General features: G+C 43.5%; 1 protein-coding gene across 1 annotated transcript in view; it reads left to right on the plus strand.

Annotated features, from left to right (window-relative positions):
• Window positions 1-24529, plus strand: part of ARHGAP39 (Rho GTPase activating protein 39) — an 854292-nt gene that overhangs the window by 770131 nt on the left and 59632 nt on the right. The window contains exon 8 of the mRNA XM_078686621.1: window positions 3877-3968. Within this exon, the coding sequence (XP_078542747.1) occupies window positions 3877-3968 (92 nt within the window). The remainder of the gene's footprint in view (window positions 1-3876; window positions 3969-24529) is intronic.

Genomic DNA, 24529 nt, shown 5'->3' on the forward strand with positions numbered 1-24529 from the left:
CCAGTACACTCCTAGTAATAATAGATTTAAAATATAAACATGAACCTTTGGGCCCTTGCTCCCATGATATGATTCTTACCCAAATTAAGCCTCAATTACTCAATGTTTCGTAATGGCGTAATCTTTGGCATTTCGCGGAACAATCGTAATGCAATCAAAAAAATGAAATTTTATCAGGCCTAGTTATTGGTCTAATCTTGTTCTTTCAAAAGTCTCCACTGAGCATCATGCATTATTGGATATGTAAAGATGCGTCATTGTGCAGAGAAATAAAAAATGCAGCAATGAGGTGTATTAAAAGGACATCCCTGTAAAACATTCTGCTCAGTAGCTTCGTTCGCTTGCAGTGTTTAGAATTACACCTATTAATTTCGAGAAAATAATAGGTCCCTCGGAATCGTATTTCTTGTCAGCATTCCGCAAAATCCTACAAGCCGCCCCCCCCCCCAGCATCCCCTAGAGATGCTCGCCTATTTCCTTCTCTGTGTTTGCATTTCTTGTAATTCTTATATATATATATATATGCTGCTGTGAATGCAGCGTTATTAGTGCACACTCGGTGTTTCTGAAGGGCTTATGCAGGCCTTGCACCTGCAGAGACATCATTCGTCCGGTCACTCTGGGATCTCGGAGCGGTAATATTCGGAGCGTTAATATTCGGAGCGTTCTTGAATGCATCTCTATCTTACAGGCTCTGGGCGAGTCTTCGGTAAATGCCTCTGGTCAGTGTTTTACAGCGGGCCCGGGTAGTGTGTTCTTTCTCACTGCTTGCAGTCTGGCTTGTGAACGAACCACGGCAGAGAGAGAAGAGATTCTGAATTAAGAACCAGCAATCAGCCTCCATGCCTCCCTGCTTGCAAGCTGACGACGTAGCCACATCTGCTCTCTATCCCTGCTTTACCTTTGCCACTTGCCCCGTGTAAAAAACAAATTACAGTTCATTGATACATGATGTTAGAGGGGCGCTGGGTGCAGGATTTCGGCATAAGGGATCCAGGTATGCAAAGCAATCTGGCCATTTAATAACATGCTAGTGTCTGAAATTCCAAGCATTGTCCAAACATCCTTCCCTTTCACCTGGGGTTTAGGGATTATTTCCAGGCATCTGACCCCTGTCCCTCTTTCCTTATAAATCTAACTTAAAAAAAATAAAAATACAAAAATTGATAGATCACACATTTACATATGTGGTTCTTCCCAAATCTTAACGTTTTCGTCTATCCAGGAATCACATTTATGTTTATTTTGAATGCTAGAATCTTTGTCAACATTATGATGTCAGACGTACGATTTGATGTATTCTTGAATAATTAAAAGGTAGGTATCTCACACTCGAGCTCAGTTCCGAGAGGTGGGAATCTACAGGCAAACCACCCCAGCAAACAATTACCCAGTTATTGCAGAAATTCTCAACCACTATTGGACAGTGCTGACTTGAATTTAAATATTTGATGAGCCCCGAGGAAGATCTTGCTGAGCTGTTTGATCCGGATGTATGACGTTACAACGCATACTTTTACAACGCCTACCATTACAACGCAGTTTTTACAACGCAGGATCCATTACAACGAAGTACCATTACAACGCATGTATTTACAACGAAAATACCTTTACAACGCATACCATTACAACGTAAATATTGGTAATTTTATAATATATTTTTTAATGTAAATTAATTAAAATTAATATAATTTAATTTAATTTAATTTAATTAATTGTAAATATTGGTAATTTTATAATATTTTTTTAATGTAAATTAATTAAAATTAATATAATTTATTTAGTTTAATTTAATTTAATTAATTGTAAATATTGGTAATTTTATAAAAAAAATTAATGTAAATTAATTAAAATTAATATAATTTAATTTAGTTTAATTTAATTTAATTTATTGTAAATATTGGTAATTTTATAATATTTTTTTAATGTAAATTAATTAAAATTAATTTAATTTAATTAATTTTATTTAATTTAATTAATTTTATTTAATTTAATCAATTTAATTTTACCCTGTATATAAATAATATATTATATTTAATAAATAATATAATAATTTAAAAAAAATACCCCTTTATCCAAAAACCCAAAACTGACCCTGAACCCTAAAAATACCCCTTTACCCAAAAACTGAAAACTGACCCTGAACCCTTAAAATACCCCTTTACCCAAAAACTGAAAACTGACCCTGAACCCTAAAAATACCCCTTTACCCAAAAACTGAAAACTGACCCTGAACCCTAAAAATACCCCTGTACCCAAAAACTGAAAACTGACCCTGAACCCTAAAAATACCCCTTTACCCAAAAACTGAAAACTGACCCTGAACCCTAAAAATACCCCTTTACCCAAAAACTGACCCTGAACCCTAAAAATACCCCTTTACCCAAAAACTGAAAACTGACCCTGAACCCTAAAAATACCCCTGTACCCAAAAACTGAAAACTGACCCTGAACCCTAAAAATACCCCTTTACCCAAAAACTGAAAACTGACCCTGAACCCTAAAAATACCCCTTTACCCAAAAACTGAAAACTGACCCTGAACCCTAAAAATACCCCTTTACCCAAAAACTGAAAACTGACCCTGAACCCTAAAAATACCCCTTTACCCAAAACTGAAAACTGACCCTGAACCCTAAAAATACCCCTTTACCCAAAAACTAAAAACTGACCCTGAACCCTAAAAATACCCCTTTACCCAAAAACTAAAAACTGACCCTGAACCCTAAAAATACCCCTTTACCCAAAAACTAAAAACTGACCCTGAACCCTAAAAATAACCCTTAAAAAAACCCAAACATATAAAATTTTAAATATAATTATATAGTTACCAATACTTACGTTGTAATGGTATGCGTTGTAAAGGTACCTGCGTTGTAAAAACATGCGTTGTAAATACATGCGTTGTAATAGTTTTTGCGTTGTAAAAATTTCGTTGTAATGGTAGTTCGTTGTAAAAGTTGCGTTGTAAAGGTTGTTTCCCGTTTGATCCCCCCCCCAACAGAGATCGAAACGTGTAGGCTTGGCACAAAAGTGTCCACGTGCCATTATCATGGAATGTTTAGTTCTTGCTCAACACAACTCAAGCAGACACCCACACGATAACTGGACACCTCGAAAGTACCATCGCATGGGACAACAGTGACTGAACTCTTTTTTTTACACACCCATGTGTACCGCCATTTGATCAATAGTCAGCATCCCTAGTATAGGACTCGGGTACTAAGAAGTTGTGTAAAATATCTGTGCGTAATGTCTGTTCCACTATAAAAACGATTGTATATATGATTTGTGTGTTTGTTGATTTATTTTTTACATTTTCTTTCTGTTTTTGTTGTATTGCTGTCTTTAGTTGAGTCAATGTTTAAATGAAAGTATTCCAATGTGACTCACAGTGTGTGCACCAGCGAGGCGATGATTACAGTCTGAATGTTGCACAGAGTGAATGATGGTTTATGGTGAGTGATGGTGCTACTTCAGGGACAGGCATTTCCTTCATTACAGACTGTCAGCATAGTTGCAACACTAGTTGTCAGTCCAGGTGTATGCTCTGTACCACACCGAGATCAGGACAGGCATATATTGTAGGGTGTAAGCAGATGTAAAGAACTTAGGTTCTCAGTTCTCCAACTCCCGCACCACTCATGAGCACTAAATTACAGCACAAAAACATGTATGTATCATTCAAAGCACTTTATTTGAAGGAATACTCCTCCACCTGGCAGGCGCGTATTACATTGTATTGTAATTGCATTTATATAGCGCTCACTACCCCTGACGAGGCGTTGAATGTGTATGGGACTGGCAGATGCTCATCACAGCTGCATTGACAACGCAGGGCACATCTGATATTCATCCTTGTTTTTTGTCCTTTCAGAGTCCCTGGTGACATTGATGAAGTCAACGCCCTGAAGCTGCAGGTGGATCAATGGAAAATTCCCACCGGCCTGGAGGACCCGCACGTGCCAGGTAAGAGTCGGCTCTCACGGCAAGGCTGACCAAAACCAACATGTGAGATCACTTGGGCAGTGACGTCCATAGAATCTGAAATGGTGGCAAAAGTATCCAGCTTGGAAGAAAACAGACATTGTGAGGTCTCCAGATCCTTCGGCTAAAACATCTGCTTCAGGAGTCATTGGGAAGATGACGCCTTTATGGGGATGCAAAAGAAACACCCAAGGTGCTTGTAATCCAGCGGAAAAGAAAATATATTACCAGGAGCTCCCAATATTCCCACTCCAAGTTTTTTTGGTGCCAGTGAGAAATGGAGTAATGTAGGTCCAGTGCTTGATTTGTAAAAATCAATAAGTGCCAGGGCCCTGTCATGAGTCCACTTCTGCTTGCAGCGTACATTGCCGCTGTCAGCACTGCCAATTACAGTTTCAACACAACTATTAGCCCTCACACTCCTACAAGTGTGACAATTCCGGACCCCTAAAGCTCTAAGAATGGATTTGGCAGCAGGTAGTAATCATTTTGAATGTTTATTGAATTGCTAAACAACTGTTGTTCTGTTTGGCTCTAAATTAGACAAACAGCGCCACCATGTGACAGCCCGTCATAAGTGCCGGTGTTGACATTTAAGTGCCTGTGCCGAGCGCTGGAAACCACCGGTTCAAATGAAGCACCTCAGTATGCATCATATGTATTGGAGTTCTCTGGGTCCATTGTGTAATGATACGATTCCAGTTTCAAATAAGGAAAGAAGTAGTACCTAAAATCGAATTATGGAGGTTCTCCCGTTCATGACGCAGGCCTCCGATCCCCAGTATAACGACAGAAGGCCACCATTCCTCTCAAACCTAAACACCTTCCAAGGTTCCGAAGATAAGCGGCCCCATGTTCGTACCATGACAGGCGAAGGTCCCTGTTTTTATCACACTCAAGTAGGTTCCAGGTCCCACCATACATGAAAGGGATCCCATGTTCCTGTCTCATACACACACGTTTCCAAGTTCCTGTCGTTCGTGTGGATCCAATGTGCTCATCACACTGATGAGTTCCTTGTTTCTCATTCCAGTAGGAGGCCCCAATTTACTGTTATGACAGAAAAGAGGCTGACATTTCCAACCATGCCTTACGAAGGACAGGTTCATACCGTTCATGAGGGTCATCTTAGGTTTCTGTCACATCAGAAGCATGTTGTAGGGTGCGATTATATACTATGATATCTTCATGTTCTGATCCTAAAAAAAGGAGATCCAAGTTTCCATCAAACGTGGAGGTCCCAGATTTCCATCAAAGGTGCAGTTTGCAGGTTTCGATGAAATATCCTAGTTTGTGTCACTAGCACATGTACAGCACATACTCTTCCATTTGCGTAGCCTTTTAGAGCATTCAGCATTTAGCATATGGTTCTTGGGTCGCCATCGTAGACCGCTGTCTGGTTCAGCTTGAAGGGATCCGTCATGATTGTACTCTCGGTTAGGTGACTGTGTTTTATACATTGAACTCTGTGTGTATAAATCAAATTTTCAATTACTAAGACAAGGTTCATCTCCCAATTTCTTATTTGTCTTCTAGATCAATAGGCTTGTCAGTTGCCAAGTGGTGTGAGGTTGGGTTTGTGGTGTTTTTTGGGTGCAAGCTCTGTTGTTAACCGAGATAGACAACTATAAACTGTTGCTGTGAACAAAGGCATCACAGAGCTCGCAGGAATTTAAGCCCCCTCGGGCTCCAAGTGGCCTTTGTTTTACAAATTAGAACATTCTGCCCTCCAAGGCTTATTGCTACTCTTTCTATTGCTCTTTAAGTTGTTATAGCCCCACTGCTATCAGACCGTAGGAGTGTCTCCCGCCCTGTCGCTGCCTGTTTTATTTTGAGTATCAACAAGGCTTGGGGTGGACCCTGGCCATATGATGGTATTCATTTGTTTCAATAAAATTGACATTTTAATTATGGATCTTTAGAGAGTTGGCACCTCTTCCAGTGGAAAATACAAATTATGTATGATGATCTGTGCGTCTCCTTCTGTGCTTGGTTATACCTCTGTTACCAGAATTAATATAGTGATGCTGTAGATTCCTGACCCTTGACGCTGAATAAAACCCAGCCTTGTGGAAGTGAAGGACTCAGCAGGGATTGCAGAGCTGAGTATACAAATACTGCACCCTGCTTTATTGATCAACATGAACTCTGTGCTGCTTGGGACAGGCCTCTAAGTTCCTCCATGCAGAGGGCTCCCTCTCTGGTACAGGTCTTTCTCTGCAGCCCTACATTTTCATCTCCCACGCCATTAGGCAAAGAAAGCTGGCAGAGAAAAGTTTCGCGAGCCGAGGAGGACTGACTGTACTGGTTGCCTTTATCGAGAAGTCTCTGAAGGTCTGTTTGACAAGGGGACCCATGGCCTTCTGGGACACTGTGGGGTCACGGATACTGCAATCTCCCTATGAATCACCCAATGGAACCCTTCTGCTCAAATGGCATCTCAGCCTGTAGAAGGACTGCACATCCGCTCACAGGTTCCTGGGATACGGACCCCGCGTCCAAAAACTGAGACCGCAGCATCCTCCCTGAAGTCAAACATGTCCAGGGTTTGCATTGAATCTCCTCCTGGAAAACTCAAGGATGTAAATAGTGTTAGATGGATAAAGGTAGGCCCAACTGTGTTGATATGCGAATACATTTGTTGACCCAGATATGTATGATGCTGTTAGTGATGCTAGGTGTACCACCACTCATGTTCTCATTGAATTTGCCACCTCAGCCAGTTTCAGTCACTGTGTTCACCCCTCTAACTTTGAGTCTTAATCAGGACTACATTCCCCTGCAAAAGTGCCATTATCACTCAGACGGTGTGATAGATTATCATGAGCTCGCTCCTACTGAAGCATTTCTAGGCGTCTCGTGATCACTATTCCTCCAGCAGTAGCCTAACTCCCATGACACGGCATGACTCCAAAAGGCGGATATCCATTACTAAGTTGACCAGAAGCGGGGTGCCTCAACACTTGTAGGTAAGATGCTTTCACCCACCAAGCCACGGTAAGCTCTTTGGAGAACAACTCCTCAAGGATAGACAATGCTGTATGAGAGGTAAGACGTGGAGGCGTGCCTTGGGGGTGCCACTGCTGTTGCCATCAGACTCTGCACCCAAAACCATGTGATTGCTGAAGACTGTTTATTCTTTCGACTGGAATGCATACAGACTGTTTGGAACTGGACACTGATGAGTAAACAAACTACTTAGGGTTACGATGTGTCCAGATGGCGATAGGAAAACAGGTAGTGAGATTTGGGAATTATTTGGCGGGTGTGAATAGAATAGCTATTGAAACAGAAGAAAGACTGTGGGATAGAATTCAAGGCAGAGCCTCTTTCTGATACGAGGGTGTCTATCCTTCCTGAAGCACCATCTGGATGATGGTGAGGAAGCCGGAGGAAGTGTAAATGGTTGTGCTGCTTCAACAAATCTATGAATTTGCATCCCCGGAAGGACAAACTGTCTTACATCGAATAGCTTCTGTGATCATGAATACACAGACACGAAGTGTGAAAAACAATGTTATAAGAACCAGTCTGGATCATTTTCCTTCCACCCTGGCTGGCCGGACCCTTTTTTATGGTCTCGCTTAACAGCGCAGCTGTTGCCAGACAAATATGTGAGCATCACTAGAGAGAGGCTTTGGCTCCATCAACATGTTGGGCGCCAGAAATACATGTTTTGATTGGGAAGAAGCATGTGTGCTTCCTCAAAAACAGTGTGGCCCACCAGCAGATGTGATCGTTTTCTTTATCCAGATGCCTAAACCTGAATAGGGACTTGAAGCTCCGCGCACTCTCCACCCACATTGTGCATTGGCTTGTGTCAATGTCCACTGTCAACTGTGGCTGTTCATTGGTCAATAGGCTTAGTAGTCCCTCCTTAGTAGTGCCTTGTCTCATTTTGTAACCTCCCATGGCGACACCCCCTTTACGTGTGTTGTTACTCGATAGGTTTTAATTACAGCCTCCGAGTACTATTTTCTCAAATAGCTTTGTTCTGCCTGCTGTTGCAGGCGGAACCTCTCTCTCCTAATGCTTTAAAAAAAATGTATACCATGGGCACTGGCATTTGCATTGCAATAGGTCTCACATTTGCTAGAGTTTATGCTATTGGCATTGTAAATGACAATTCCTTTTATTTATCTGTTTTAAAAACAACACATAAATAAAAGGCATTGTCATTTACAATGCCAATAACTCAAACTCTCGTAAATGTGAGACTATTGCATTGCTAATGCTTGTTTTTTCTGGCAGCAGCATAGATAGGAGGAGGGCATTCTTTAACCTACATGAGGTTTTTAGGTCTCGCCTGTCGATGCGCATGCGCATCGAGCAAGCGAGACTATAGGGGCTCATCTACTCTTTATCTAACTTGCAAGGAATCGTGGCGATTCCTTGCAGTGCCCGTGACTTTTAAGCTCAATGCGCATGCGCATTGAGCTTAAAAGCACGTGCACAGCCGCCCGCATTCCTCCGACACCTTTGAAGTGAAGCTTAGCTTCACTTCAAAGGCCCGGCTTCCACGGCCGCCAGGCCACATCAAAGGCTTCCCCAGCACTGCCCCGCCCATCAATCACCCTCCCACTGCCACCCCCCTCCCTCTCCATATGGTGCGCTCTGCCTCAGGCCTCTGAGCCGTCCCTACACAGCACACCTCCCCCACTTGGCATATTACTCCGGCAGCGCGTCATTCATTTGTGTTTAGAGTGAGAGGCTGCAGCCCTAATCATGTGTCAGCTGCTACCCCGGAGCGTGGTCCAACCCCGATCTCAGGGCTCAAGAAGGCACCGGCTAGAACAGAAAGCAGACAGGGCTTCCAGCCCGGTTTATTGTCTGTACCTTCCATTCCTTGCCCAGGGGCCAACCTGTGATGTCATCGCGGGTAACAATGTGTGTGATGTTATTTTCGCTACACTTGCATTTTAGGGCATTGACGTCCGTGCCTCAGGACTTTTTCTATGTGAGATCACTGGTGAATCCCTGACAGCCCCCTTGCTTTAAGTTCAGCACATAGACGTTGCCTAGAGTGCCACCGCCTGTTTGTGCGAGTGGATACTGATCTGTGCGTCAAGAAATAACAGTGTTACAGAAGACAACCATTTCCTTCGTCAGAACAGAAAATATCTTGTAGTCATATGTCTATGAGGCGACTCATTAGGCGCTCTGCTTGCTAGCGAGCCTGTGGAATCGTGTCTTATGCGTTATTCCACAACCTGACTTGCAAACTGTCTGAAATTACAAATTGGTGAGCACGCTGGTGGATAGGCAAAAACGTTTACACTCCTCTCCTACCGGGAGTTCAGTGCAGTGGGTCGCACAATAGCTGGGTGTCTTATATAACAGCCATCTTTCCAACAGAGGCAAGGGGGGCACTTTACACCGAGTCAAAAGAATGGCGCAGATGGTCAGCATATACCAAAAGTAACCACCTGTGCAGTCGGGCCACCACGACCATCATACCAGAACCCCAACAAACAGGCGTGCCTCACACTGTTTTTGGAGTAGCCTGGACGCAGTTTCATTTAAACACAGTTTAGTCACTGCACGCAGGTGGGGAACATTTTGATGGTTATTTATTGTCACTTTGAAATGCCATCTCAATGGCAAATTAATATTAGGCCCTATCTCGGTTATCAAAGCTTAACATTTGGCAGTACTCAGTGAAGTGTCCAAATGTTAGTTGGGAGAGATTGTTTGCTATAGGGCAGTTGTGCAGTGCGCCGCTCTCTCCAGACAGGGGCTTCTTTTCCACCCGGTGTCTGCCGGTACGCTCATGACAAAAAGATATTAAAATGTAAAAAACTGCAGCTAATATATATGGTATGCTATAGGGCATTTGTGCAGCACGCCACTCTCTCCATACAGGGGCTTAATACCTGCATTCCTCGTTGGTCATGTGCTTTCGCTTCGCTTTTGGTTGTTATCTGCTAATGAAATGCATGGCCTTTCCAGATGCTGCCGCCCTTGGTTAACCTAGTATCCTGTTACTAATTGATTTCCGCACGGCTTTTCTTTGAAATGCTTGTTGTAATTGAAAGCAGTCCCCAAATAACCTTTTTCGTCACTGTTTTTGGCCAAGTTTATTAAATAATAATACACAGTAGAGTCGTGTACCGCATTTTAGAACAGCAGTCATAAAAATGTTGTCCTGAGCACAAAAATGAACTCGAAGAATGCCTCAAACTTCCCTCTCAAAGTTGTTTTAACAGAAGGTGCTCGCGGTATGCTATATGGCAGTTGTGTGGTGAGAGAGTCTCTTCATTCAGGGGCTTAATTTCACCCGGTGTTTGCCGGTACGCTCATGACCAAAACATATTAAAATATAAAATAATACGGCTAATATGTATGATATGCTATAGAGCATTTATGCAGCGCGCCACTCTCTCCGTACAGGGGCTTAATAGCTGCATTCCTCCTTGTCACGTGGTTTCGCTTCGCTTTTGGTTTCTCAACTTTGGTATTGTAAATGACACATTTTGTATTTATGTGGCATTGCCTACAGGAAACAAAAATGCTTCCCCAGCACTGCCCCGCCCATCAATCACCCTCCCACTGCCACCCCCCTCCCTCTCCATATGGTGCGCTCTGCCTCAGGCCTCTGAGCCGTCCCTACACAGCACACCTCCCCCACTTGGCATATTACTCCGGCAGCGCGTCATTCATTTGTGTTTAGAGTGAGAGGCTGCAGCCCTAATCATGTGTCAGCTGCTACCCCGGAGCGTGGTCCAACCCCGATCTCAGGGCTCAAGAAGGCACCGGCTAGAACAGAAAGCAGACAGGGCTTCCAGCCCGGTTTATTGTCTGTACCTTCCACTCCTTGCCCAGGGGCCAACCTGTGATGTCATCGCGGGTAACAATGTGTGTGATGTTATTTTCGCTACACTTGCATTTTAGGGCATTGACGTCCGTGCCTCAGGACTTTTTCTATGTGAGATCACTGGTGAATCCCTGACAGCCCCCTTGCTTTAAGTTCAGCACATAGACGTTGCCTAGAGTGCCACCGCCTGTTTGTGCGAGTGGATACTGATCTGTGCGTCAAGAAATAACAGTGTTACAGAAGACAACCCTTTCCTTCGTCAGAACAGAAAATATCTTGTAGTCATATGTCTATGAGGCGACTCATTAGGCGCTCTGCTTGCTAGCGAGCCTGTGGAATCGTGTCTTATGCGTTATTCCACAACCTGACTTGCAAACTGTCTGAAATTACAAATTGGTGAGCACGCTGGTGGATAGGCAAAAACGTTTACACTCCTCTCCTACCGGGAGTTCAGTGCAGTGGGGCGCACACTAGCTGGGTGTCTTATATAACAGCCATCTTTCCAACAGAGGCAAGGGGGGCACTTTACACCGAGTCAAAAGAATGGCGCAGATGGTCAGCATATACCAAAAGTAACCACCTGTGCAGTCGGGCCACCACGACCATCATACCAGAACCCCAACAAACAGGCGTGCCTCACACTGTTTTTGGAGTAGCCTGGACGCAGTTTCATTTAAACACAGTTTAGTCACTGCACGCAGGTGGGGAACATTTTGATGGTTATTTATTGTCACTTTGAAATGCCATCTCAATGGCAAATTAATATTAGGCCCTATCTCGGTTATCAAAGCTTAACATTTGGCAGTACTCAGTGAAGTGTCCAAATGTTAGTTGGGAGAGATTGTTTGCTATAGGGCAGTTGTGCAGTGCGCCGCTCTCTCCAGACAGGGGCTTCTTTTCCACCCGGTGTCTGCCGGTACGCTCATGACAAAAAGATATTAAAATGTAAAAAACTGCAGCTAATATATATGGTATGCTATAGGGCATTTGTGCAGCACGCCACTCTCTCCATACAGGGGCTTAATACCTGCATTCCTCGTTGGTCATGTGCTTTCGCTTCGCTTTTGGTTGTTATCTGCTAATGAAATGCATGGCCTTTCCAGATGCTGCCGCCCTTGGTTAACCTAGTATCCTGTTACTAATTGATTTCCGCACGGCTTTTCTTTGAAATGCTTGTTGTAATTGAAAGCAGTCCCCAAATAACCTTTTTCGTCACTGTTTTTGGCCAAGTTTATTAAATAATAATACACAGTAGAGTCGTGTACTGCATTTTAGAACAGCAGTCATAAAAATGTTGTCCTGAGCACAAAAATGAACTCGAAGAATGCCTCAAACTTCCCTCTCAAAGTTGTTTTAACAGAAGGTGCTCGCGGTATGCTATATGGCAGTTGTGTGGTGAGAGAGTCTCTTCATTCAGGGGCTTAATTTCACCCGGTGTTTGCCGGTACGCTCATGACCAAAACATATTAAAATATAAAATAATACGGCTAATATGTATGATATGCTATAGAGCATTTATGCAGCGCGCCACTCTCTCCGTACAGGGGCTTAATAGCTGCATTCCTCCTTGTCACGTGGTTTCGCTTCGCTTTTGGTTTCTCAACTTTGGTATTGTAAATGACACATTTTGTATTTATGTGGCATTGCCTACAGGAAACAAAAATGCTAAAGATTTAAAAAAAAAAACATAAACAATTCTAAAAGCACAAACTCTAATGCTGCGAGACCTATTGCATTTCCAATGCTTGTTTGATCTGGCTTGACAGTGCACCCGGCCTTATAACCTACACCAATATAATTCTACAGTTCTTTGCTTCCACACAAATACATATCTATTCATTTGTTATATACTTGTAATGCTTCATATTACCGTACAACAATCTTTTAAACCCAGAGCTATTGGCATTGACAATGCTTGTTACACCTCTCTATCAATACGGCAGCTGATTTGGCATTTACAGTCTCCATTTCCTGCCATTATTTCTCTGGAGGCGCATACAGGGAGCCCCCGTTTGACCTCTTGTTCCCGGTGAAAGCCGAGAGAAGAACGGTTCAGCATCACTCATTTCAGTAAACTCACCCCAGGAGTTGGCGATCGGCATTCTGCAAAGCCGTTCTGGAAGCAGCCTGGCGTTAAGTAGGTAAAACATTTTGTATTATTGTAATTTCAGGTCATTACACAAGACTGCCTTTCAAAGGCAGCCACGGGAATGTGCTTCCCTTCTTCTCGCCTTTGCTTTTCAAACACACGCTGCTGATTTTTCATCAAAAATTCCCTTTGTTCCGCCTGTACCAGCTGGCAGCGGCTCTCATTAAAGGCCCATCATGAAGCCTGGAAAATGAAAGTATCTATATATAACAGTGGCGCATTCAACCTCTCTAGCACACAGTGGCGTAGCAAGAGAGGGGTGGAGCGGACGGCCCCGAGCAGCACGAGTTTTGGGGGCGGCGGCCTCCCCCGCTCGTACCTGCAGCCGTTGCGATGTTATTTCTTTCTACTGGTTTGAATTCTGTCTCAAAAAGCCTCTGTGGTATTCCCAAACACCCTGCATGAAAACTGACTTTGACTCAAAACTTCCACCTTTCGATTCTCCTTTTTCTTTCAAAGGACTATCTCCTTCCTTTCCATCCTCTGTACACCTCCGCTCTCTGAGCACAACCCACTCTAAGTCACAAGCATGTCTGCCTTAATCCTTACTGTTGTAGATCTGCAGATTGCCCAGACCTCATTTCAAAGGTCACAACCTCTCCTTTAAAGGTCGTTCCCTGCGCCCTAACAATACCCAATCTTCTGTAACTCATCCAGGGCTCGAGTCGGAGTACCACATGGTTGGACGGCGTCCCCCCACTTATTTAACCGGGGGGATGCCTTCCCCCCTGCCAAACAGCTGGACTTCACTCTTTAGCCTCTCTGGGACAAGGAGCTCGGCACCTTTCGTGACGTCACTTCCTGTCGTGACGTCACTTCCGGTGACAGCGTCCCCCCACTTCTTTTTTTCCGACTTGTGCCCTGAACTCATCTATTTATGCGGCCAACCATTGCATAGATTTACTTATCCCGCTCTCCCACTTGAGATCACACTAATGTAATTTACCACATCGACCGGGCGTAAAGGGCATGGCATGGAACCCTTAGAGCAGAAGACTAATCCCAATAACCAGCAATAACTACCAAAATAACCACTGACCCTGGGGCCTGGAGCAGCGTGCTGGCCAGCGTAAAGCACAACAATGCCTCATCAGGGGTAGTAAGGCTATATAATGCCATTGTGATACAATATATAACCCGCACTTAAACGAATTCCGTAATACTCATCAGTCAGACAGGTTTAAAAAAAAGAAAGTTTTATATAGCGCAAACTCGACCCGAAGGTATTGGAGCGCTTTGCATGAGCACTTGTTGCGTTACACATTCATTTTGTTAGGCAGGGGGAGATTAAGTGATTTGCCTAGAATCACAGGATGTTGAGCGTCCCTGCCGAGACTCGAACGCGCTTAAAGTTCGACTACTCTAGCCATTAGACCAGTCCTCTTTTCAGCTGATTGTAGTTCATACAGGCTGCCTAATAATTTCCGTTTACTGCTTGACATTCTTACACCCACATAAGACAAAACTGCTAAGGGTCAAGTCCACCGCAATAAATCGCCCATCACCAACTGCACAGACACAGATTAACTGGAGAGATGTCCCACATCCTGCAGGGTAACTGTGGACTCTCACATAATCCAGCACTGCAGGTCACGACTAGCAACATACATCTTGGCATCACACAATGACAATGAAATTGGGATGATATTAATAAAGTCCATCCCAGCAGACCTGTCCACCACTTTTCACTTCAACTTATGCCTTCTCAGGATCATAAACTTAAACAAAATCTCTCAGAATGGACAGAGTGGACCATGAGCATAAGAAATACCAAATAAGAACCTTCAAAGCTGCTCAAAGCTGCCACCTTACTGAAAACCATAAACTGCGCTTACATCGACCACACTTCGTCATCCATCACACTGCTAAGCGCTGTGTCCCATAAGTCAATAACTGCACCTAGGTGATCCTAACACACCACATGCAAACACTTCCCGCATAGGACGAAAACAAGATAACACACTTCCAACCAAACCCGTACATGGTGTACGGTTCTACCCCATGTAGGCAATCGCATCAGCGCCCCACGTAGGGGCATTAAGTGCTATATAAATGTCACAATGCAATAAATAATATTTGTTCAAAATTCAGTTTTTTCGGCCCTACCTCCTCCTGCCCTAAGCAGATACTGTTGAGTGACTGGCCCGGTTCGGCGATATCAGCCCAGTCCAGTTGGTCGGTGGTAAGCACTATGCGCCACCACGCACAAGATCTTATATTTCATTGTGGAAGGATACAGGCAGGGCTACTGGAATCATGCGTTTCTCTGGCTTTTTCTGGAGAAATATGGATTAGCTGCGTTTTCCACATAATGTCCCAGCTGCTGCAGAATCTGCAGATTTTAGCGAAAGAAATGTTTCTTGCTCAAATGGATCGAGAGTTACAAAAACTTGGCAACACATGTCCCCACTCAGTGGAAAGCCCTTTTTCAACGGTTGACTGGTCACCTATCTGATGGCTATTGCTATTTTTGGGTGTTTCACTGGTACTAATAAGGTGAAATCTTTCCCTAGACAGTGTAATAATGTGTAAAAATGTCAAATAATGAATACTATCACAAAATACTGCGTATTATGCTGCATAATTTGGCTTTTTACCACATAATGTATTCATCCCTGCTACATAATTTTCTCCTTTCCTGCCGCATATTCTAAAGAAGGCTTCTGGTCTAAAAGAATCAGTGTTGTGCAGTGGCATGTTTACACTATATAAGTAGAAGGAGGAAATTAAGCTGTTAGGAAAATTGGGTGGATACGGGTATATTGCGGATCTTCTCGGGATCACCCACTGAGGTATTGCCTTCGATGCATCACTGCCGGTGCCTCCAGGAGGATAAAGGCAAGACAGCAGCGAGCTGACAAGGGCAAGATGGGGCAGTGGTGCCAAACCGAAGACCTAGGTGTAACTGAATGCTTGGATTGCTGTCGCCCAGAAGATGTTGGAGATCATAGACACTGATGACAGCCACACTTCTCCAAATGCCTGTGCTGAGTGGCCCACTGGAAACGGCTACGCAGGCAGTCAATTGCAACTCAGAATGTGGCTCTGTTTGATCCACCCTTATTTGGCCTGGCTCGCATGTGCTGATGAGGTCCTGTGGACAATCATATATTTTTAGGTATGGGATTTGACAACACACCTGTCAAACAGATCTGTTGGTAATAATGTATATAGAGGGGGCATTGAGCCCGCCCTTTGCATCATTGGCTTACTTTGCACTGTCTCTTTCAGCCATTGGCTTGAGAGAATGTCAATCATGCCTCGGCTCAGCCCAGTGGAGTGTTCAGCTCTCACCTAATTCAGTTGACTTTTTGAGTTCATTCTTCCGCCTCCACTCCAGTGCTTGCAGTGAACTCTATGACCGATTACTTCACAACTACAGCTCTCTCTCCACTCCTACTGGCTTCCTCCCACTTGCATCGCTCTAATATTGCTAACGCTTTAAACATTAGCACATTAAAACCAGACATGTTGGTTTGCCCAATGCTCGTTTATTCTTGAAGCCTCTTGTTAAGCTTTTCGGTTTGATGACACCACTGGTGTGAAAGTGCGGAAAGTGTCTCTGTGCACTGTCCACCATGCATACTCCAAAGGCGAACACCGTGCCAAAAAGATAAGCAATGAGTAAGACGTAGCATGGGGATGTGGTTTCAGGGTGCACTCTGTGTTTTTGATCTCTTTGAATGACAACAATCTCACGGTGGTGCCATTTTCTCACCCAGCAAGTAAAATTGAGCTTGACTTCCACAAACGAGATTGTTAGAGTCCGCACTCCATATTCAAATTTTTTGGGTATTTTTAGATAGTGTTGACTTGGCCTAAAGGCATTGCTGAGCCAGACGGTGCACATTTGTACTCATGGGGACGTTGAGTGATTTGGCCAGGATCACAGGTTGTATAAAGAAGGCCAGGCTTAGAACCTGGGTCCTCGTTTCCAAGGTGAGCAGCTTTAGCCGTTAGGCCACATCTCCCTATATTTGCTTTCCTTGCCTTCAGAGTTTGGAGATGCAGAACTGGAAGGTATGTCTGCAGGATGGCCCTAGATGTATGTGATGATGACTCAACCTTTTTAACCACGTTCATGTCACATCTTTGATGATTTCCTCAAACACTCCCCAGCAGGGAGTACAAGCTTTCTCCTTAGCTTATCAAGCTGCCTCAATTCTTTCACAATGTCTGTCACACTGCCACTCCGGCATGTTTTTTGCAGCTCCAATATATGTCCAAACATTAGCAAAACTGATATGTCTGACATTGGCTTCCAGCCTTTTGGTTTTGTTAATGCTTGTTACATTTGTCATGGTTTTCCCAAACCTTTGTTGGGAAATCTGCTGGGCCTTCTTCAATCTAGTAAATAAAAAAATCTGCTAAAAGCATAATAATTTTTTGTCACAAAATATACTCATTGCCAATTTAACCTTTGGCACTGAAGGAACTACTTTGTATTCGGATATGCTCCTTGTGATTGGGTAAAATGCTGTCACTCAAAGCGAAGTTATCCAGCTAATGCCCCATGATGTGTCATTTATATTTGTCTTCAGTCCATTACATCATACAACAGAACAATGGATGAAGAGTTGCCAAAAGCCCTCTAAACACGTTTATTATTCATATATTTTCAGAAAGTTCAAAAGGTTTTTCATAACGCCCAACAAGCATTGGCAAAGCCGATAGGCCTCGCCAATGGGACCTATTGGTTTTGCCAGAGGTTTTCACCTTTGCCTGCACAACATCCCCGAGTCTGTGCAGCATGGCTCAAGAATGTCCTATTACACAGCCGCCAGCCTATGAAATGTTTGGGCTCTTTTTTAAGTTGCAGCCTACCAGACAGGGCAGCAGGGCAGCTGCCTGGTTTGCTGAAGACATCTTGAGGACATTCCGCAGGTTTACTTAGGAATGCATTCCGCCCATTGTTTACCATTGGATTTGTGTTTTGTAGCTCACATTTTCTGGCTTTCTATTTGCTGGCTTGATTCGCTTTAGGTTGTCCAGCTCGAGTTTGTCCCTGCCGTTGCCCAAACCTTGTTTACTATATTCTTCCATGAGTGCTTGCTTTCTGTAAATAGGCCTTTAAATCTTGTTCTTATCTTGTCAAATTTGCTGTGCATTCAGAGACCAAGGACAAATGTCAGGCAGTGTCTTCCTAGGAGCCTGGTGTTTATTTTTCTTTCTCTCACTTTAAAGTGAGAGGATTTATGTGACAAAAATGCTGGCTACTGGGGGCCTGCTTGATGAACGCTGTACAATGTTATTTTTTTTTTTATTTTTCTAGCACACAACAACATTTCAATGTTTGTACATGAACTGTGCTGACAGTCAACTTAATTCATTGGGTGATGACATTTCACGCATTATAGTTTGTGCGTTGTGTACATTTATCAGTAAAACTTTATATGAGTGCAAATGTAATGGTCATTTCAATGGAAGATGTGTTGTCTGTAATGGCAGTGTGCTACCACACCATGCATACTCTGTTGCCTCACTCTACTCTGCACTGCTCCACTCCACTGCACTCTACTCTGCACCACTCCACACTACGCCACTACATTCCATGTCAAAGCGCTCTTCTCTGCATTACTCTACTCTGTCTCTCTACTCTACACCTTTCCACTCTACTCTATAACAATGCACTTTACCACACACTACCCTACTATGCACCACTGCACTCTACACCACTGCACTCTATACCACTCCACGCTACTCTGCAACACTGCACTCTATGCCACGGCAGTCTACACCAATGCACTCTACTCTGTACGACTTCACTGTACGCCAGTGCACCCTGCCAATACCCTCTAAGCCACTCTAATCTACTCTGAACCCTGCCCGCCCACCCGATAAAACTGCCTCTGTATGGAAAAATAAAAAGATAATAACATTGAGTTATTATAATTTTATTTTTCCTTTTTGCACTGCTCAAAGAGCAGTGGGGCTGCACTCCTCCACCTTAGCAGAGGAGCTGTCGCTGCACAGAACCCTTCAAAGATCCTTCCAATGTGGAACTGCCCATAGGATGTTCCTCTTCTTCTGGACTCATTTCCAAACCAAGCAAAATAATTCCTCCCCCTACCACACCTTCACCCCCTCACCCACCAAGGTGTGAGGGTGCAAAGTGCAAGGTCATCCGCCTTCATTTGCTTCGCTTTTATAGAGACAACAGCTTTTGCCATCAGTTGATGGACAAACATTACATTCTTTCATAGGGGCTCCAAAGGGCTCCCTTGAAAATACACAACTGATAAAACAACTTTCTTTTGAGTTCATTAGGTCGCGCAGAGCCAGGTTGACATCAGTGTGCATGCACAGAAATATTATATTTAATAAACACTTACATAAAGGGAACTCAATTGAACAAAAGCTATTTAGGCGTTGGAGCTGCATGAAGATTGTCTTTTGATCTGTAATGTCAGATTAATTCCTCAGTGACCTTGAGACTACACCCTTGCACAGACACAGAGTATCCATCATACCTGTTTTGAGGGTGGAGAATCCTACATATCCATTTCACCTCAAGTCCAAAATCCAACATCCTATGGGACAACATAGACACTTCACTAGACTGGATGTTTGTGTCTCTTATTTGGGTTACTTCTGGGGGAATGGATCTCTTCCTTGAGTTGCTAAGCGTTGAGTTCATTCTCTGCATCGCTGATGTTTCAAGTTACCTGTCCATGCTGTGCTTTTCGTGGCACCTGAATTTAGGCAGAGTTGGCCTCTTTTAGGAGGCCTGGTGGGAGCTGCTGGACCCAGCCGAGCACCTCGTATGGACGCTTCAGAGTGCTAGGTGAAATTACAGAAAGGAGAGCCAGAATCAAACGGATAGAGGGATTGTCTGGTCTCAGTGCGGACTTGTTGGCTCGGGGTTGGAGAGGGCGGGCGGGATCCATTCATAGCCAGATCTATCAAATGGGTTTCAGCCGCAATCTCTCCAAACATCTGCAGGGACAGAGGTGAGTTTTGGTTGCATCACTCCTCATATCTTCTGGGATGGTAGTTTTTTAGGTCTTGCCTAAAACCAGCTTTAGCTGTTTGTTGCCAACAGACCATTTGTATCCAATAATACAGAGCGGACTTTAGGTCCGCCCTTTGCGTATGTTTTGGATGCTTCTTGTCTATCTCCTTTCCCTGCTCCTGATTCGGTGGCTAGTCTTCCTCTTTGTGTGTTTATCACACACAGAGGACCTATTTCCCCTCCTTTCTCACCCCTTGCTGCTTTCCCCTCTTACACTCTGTTATTTTCCCTACACTTTTCTCGTTTATTAAACTTTCTCCAACCAGCACCCGTTTGCTCCAGCATTCTGTCCACTGCCAACTGCAAAGACTGTAGCGGGCATCCATTTTGAATGTTTTCTATACTATTCTATAGACATTGACATCCTTATGCATGTGCACTCATTTGTCAACCATCTTGGAATACTTTCTGTTGCAACTTAGGAAAAACTATTTCAAGATGGCTGCAGTGTGTTCAAAGCTACAGATGACCATCTTGGAATAATTTTTCATAACCCTTAAGAAAAAGCATTCCAAGACAGCCACCAAGTGTGCGTGTGCATGTATTTACATGCATGGCAGCCATCTTAAAATGAGGTTTGTTATGTTTTATGAAAAAGCATTCCTAGATGCCCATTAATAAGTGCACATGCGCAATCAGTCATATAATAATGGTGTCAAACAACGGATGCTGTGAAGATGTCTCTTGTTTTGTTCTTGATTGATCGAGGGAAGGGTGACTCACACAGTATTCACATTGCCACCCTGCAATTACTATGCGTGAGAAAGTTGTCTCCTTAAGACTAGGAAAGGAGAAAAAGTCACTGAGAACAGAAAAAAACCTTGGCAATATTGGTGCCTCTTTTTTTACAACACCTTTTATTGTTTTACAACACAAAGGTATTATAGGCATCAACACAGTCTACATCAGAAAATATATTAAGTGCAGTATGTGAAGAACATATGCACAATTTAGTTACGTACTCCTCAATGCAATGTTTAAGTATACTTTCACCACATGCCCCACACTTTCAAATGCTTTTGTGGACATACTCTGAATTTATAGACATACTCTTCAGCCCTAACACAGCAGTCCATATCATGGTTCTATTCTTGTGCTGGAGGGCTTTTTCAAATCGCGAATGGTGGGCAGTGTCTCCCTTTTATAAATATTAAATCGCGAATGGTGGGCATTGTCTCCCTTTTATAAATATTAAATCGCGAATGGTGGGCAGTGTCTCCCTTTTATAAATATTAAATCGCGAATGGTGGGCATTGTCTCCCTTTGCAAATAATAAACCCATTGCCACCAGCAGTCTGGTCGTCTGTGGGCCTCCCACTCATTCATGAAGCCTAAAAGGGCCATCTTACGATCAGGAGTCACCTGGCTGCCTACAGCACTGTTAAGAATTTGATATTGAATATATGCACTTCCAATACTGCTGTGTGATAGGACAAGTCCACACCACGTGGTAGAATGTTCCTGATTCAGTTTTGACAAGGATTGAGTCTCTCCTTCATGTTAGTATGTCCATTTGGGCTATAAGCCCGCCGTAGCAGGATCTACTGGCCATAAAAGTCCTGCTGCAGCATTAACAAGGGAGCGAGCCTTTAATGGCCGGTAGAGCCCGCTAAGGAGGCCTGTGACGCTATTAGAACATTCCGACACTAGAGGGCAGAATGTTCTAACAAATAGATAAAGGCCTCAGTGAGCCTGAGGGGACTCAAATCCCCTCAAGGTCACTGAGGCCTTTGTTCACAGCAACAGCTGTGAATAACAAACCTTGGAATTTTGGAGCTCCAGGCTTCTAGCGGCCAATAGAAGCCCGGAGCACTCCATTGTTTTCAATGGAGCTACCAGCATTCCAATATTCTAATATACCCTATGTAAATATTTCAATTGGATGAGTCTTTGTCTCATTGATATCGACAAGACACAGGGGCCATCTTTGCTTCAGTTCAATCTGCCTCTTCCAAAGAGCTCACATCTTGAGCCTAGTTGTCATGGAGTGTCAAGAGGGGGTTCGGAGGTGTTGGCCACCAATAGACAGTAAGGTCTAGATATACAGCTTGGTTCCAAAACTGATAGTTACCTGAAATTCCAAGGGATTATAATCTGAAAGGTTGGTTAATTCTTGACAATGTGTTTCTAAGGCATGTCAAAGTCTGATAAAGCTGGGAGTTGTGCATATTATATGATTCTACCAGATACGAAAATGGTCGGATATGATCTCCCTTGCAGATGTTCCCAGGCCTAGAAATTTCTATGGGGTCCAAGATTAGAATGTTCTTTAATTTTCTTGTGTTTTGGTCCAGTTACCGTATAACAGGAGGGGGTGGAGAGGGGGGTGAGGGGGGTTCAGCAGTTAAAACTTTCTCCCACTTGATGCACCTGAGTGCAACGAGCCAGTAGGCCAATGTCGTCCAATTGGTAACTTGAAAGGTCTCAAAGTTCATGTTGCCCCTATAATAGATTAAGTATGCCACGCCACTATGTACAGTTGAGTTCAGAAGTGACCGTAGGTTCTTCGCGGTCTATGCATTGCAAATCATTAATGTGACTTGCCCCGTAATATAAGTTGACATTAGGACCAAAGCTACAATCACACATTTCCGAAACGCCTGTTTCCTTGCCCAGTAAAATCTTTGCAACACCGACTGTAGTGTCTGGAAAAAGAAACATTGTATTTCATGTGGAAAGTTTTAATAAATTTACATCCGACGTGGGAGCAAGATCATCTTAAAAAGTGTACCCCCCCACCCACCCCTCATTAAAGGGTTCTATCCCATGCCCTCTGTGTGTTAATCGCGACTTGCACACCCAATTATCTACAATGGTCTGATGCCCAGCGCAATGGAACTGACTCAAAAATATTTGTGTAGTTGCCTGATACAGGTAGATATGTAGATTTTCCCCAATTAACAGTTAAGTGCAAGTACTTCCCAGAAACCTGCAGCATCTGTATTAATGTGGGTCTGGATCTCCCGAGATCAGTGATATACATTACGGTATCATCTGCGTACAATGACATTCTATCCTATTGGAAAGTTTCCCAGTTAAACCCACTTATTCTGCATCTTGCCGGATCCATCACGCCAGAGGTTCTACAGTCAATGCAAAATGGAGGGGCAAAAGCGGGCATCCTGGTCTTGTGCCCTACTCCACCCACTGTCTGTTAAAGGGTGATAACAATATCCCATTAACCTTAACGCGAGCCCAGTCTACTATTGTGACATATCTAAGAAATACAGGGTCGAAATTCATATGCTCAAGCAGGCGGAACATGACCGCGAGTGTAGAGAGACAAAGGCCTTCTCAGAGTCAATGGACTTCACGGCTCACCTCTCCTCCGGATCCACTGAGCGCAGCAAGACATTATTTAACCCTCTGAGGCCATGTCCTTCACTGCGGCCTAGTAAAAAAAGTTTTGGGTCATGGCGTATTAAATTATGAATTACCATCAAGAGCCTATTGACCATTACCTTGGCTCTTATCTTGGACTCTAGGTTAATAAAATGGGTCGATATGAGCTGCAATCCTCCGGCGGCTTTGTGTGCTTGAGTCTTACGGATATTATCACTCCTCTCAAATCTTGAGAATGCCTCCTAAACCGGTCTCTTTTCTCATACATACCAAGTAGAGAGGAAGTAGCCCTCAGGCGGGAGTGAGCTCGTGGGCTACGGAAGTATCCTTTAGCCGCAGAAAGGGATGTTCTCTTTGCGGATTTACAAACTTATAGCGAGAACCATTCAGATGAATGCTGATGTATGCCTTGACAGCGAATGCATTTCCTTAAGTATCTGAGAGACCGTGACTCGCTATTTACCAGCACGAAGTTATTAATGGGCCTGTGCTTCTGTCATTTCTTGTCTCTCCATGTTATAGTTTATCCTACTTACTGTTTTTTTTTTCTTCCCCAAGCCTGGATGATATTAAGTAATAGTCTAATGGCATTTGTTGGCACTGTGGGTACTGTGATCAGATCCCAACAAACTTGCCGTAGATTTGGACTGGAAAAGACTTAGCCAATGTTTACAACTGTCCTGAGCAGAAGGAGTGTTGCCGCATGTTTTCGAACATTTAGTTGGTTACATAAGTTTATGATAAAGACCATGTCTTTGTCTGACTCTGTATGATGTCAAAACGACCCTGTTTTGGTGATGAGTATATACATACTGTCAATGTACTATGTCCATGTATTGTATTGTATTGTATTGTATTGTATTGTAATTGCATTTATATAGCGCTTACAACCACTGACGAGGCGTCAAAACGCTTTTTCGGCATGTAGCACACTACTCCGGAACCCATAAAGGATTAGTGTTGAATTAGTATAGTGAAATATGAAAGTAATTTGAGTGGTGCATAGGTTAGTCAGTTATTTGGATTCAGAAGGATAGAAGAGGGAAAAGGTTTGCATTTATATAGCGCTTGTTACTCCTGATGGGGTGTTAAAGCGCTTTTTTTGGCGAGTAGCACGCTACTCTGGAACCCATAAAGGATTAGTGGTGAATTAGTATAGTGAAATATGAAATTTGAGAAGTGGACATGTGTTCCATTAAATAATATTATTAAAATGCAATAAAATG

The sequence above is a fragment of the Lissotriton helveticus genome, chromosome 4_1 (genome assembly GCF_964261635.1).
Source record: "Lissotriton helveticus chromosome 4_1, aLisHel1.1, whole genome shotgun sequence".
Classification (NCBI taxonomy): domain Eukaryota; kingdom Metazoa; phylum Chordata; class Amphibia; order Caudata; family Salamandridae; genus Lissotriton; species Lissotriton helveticus.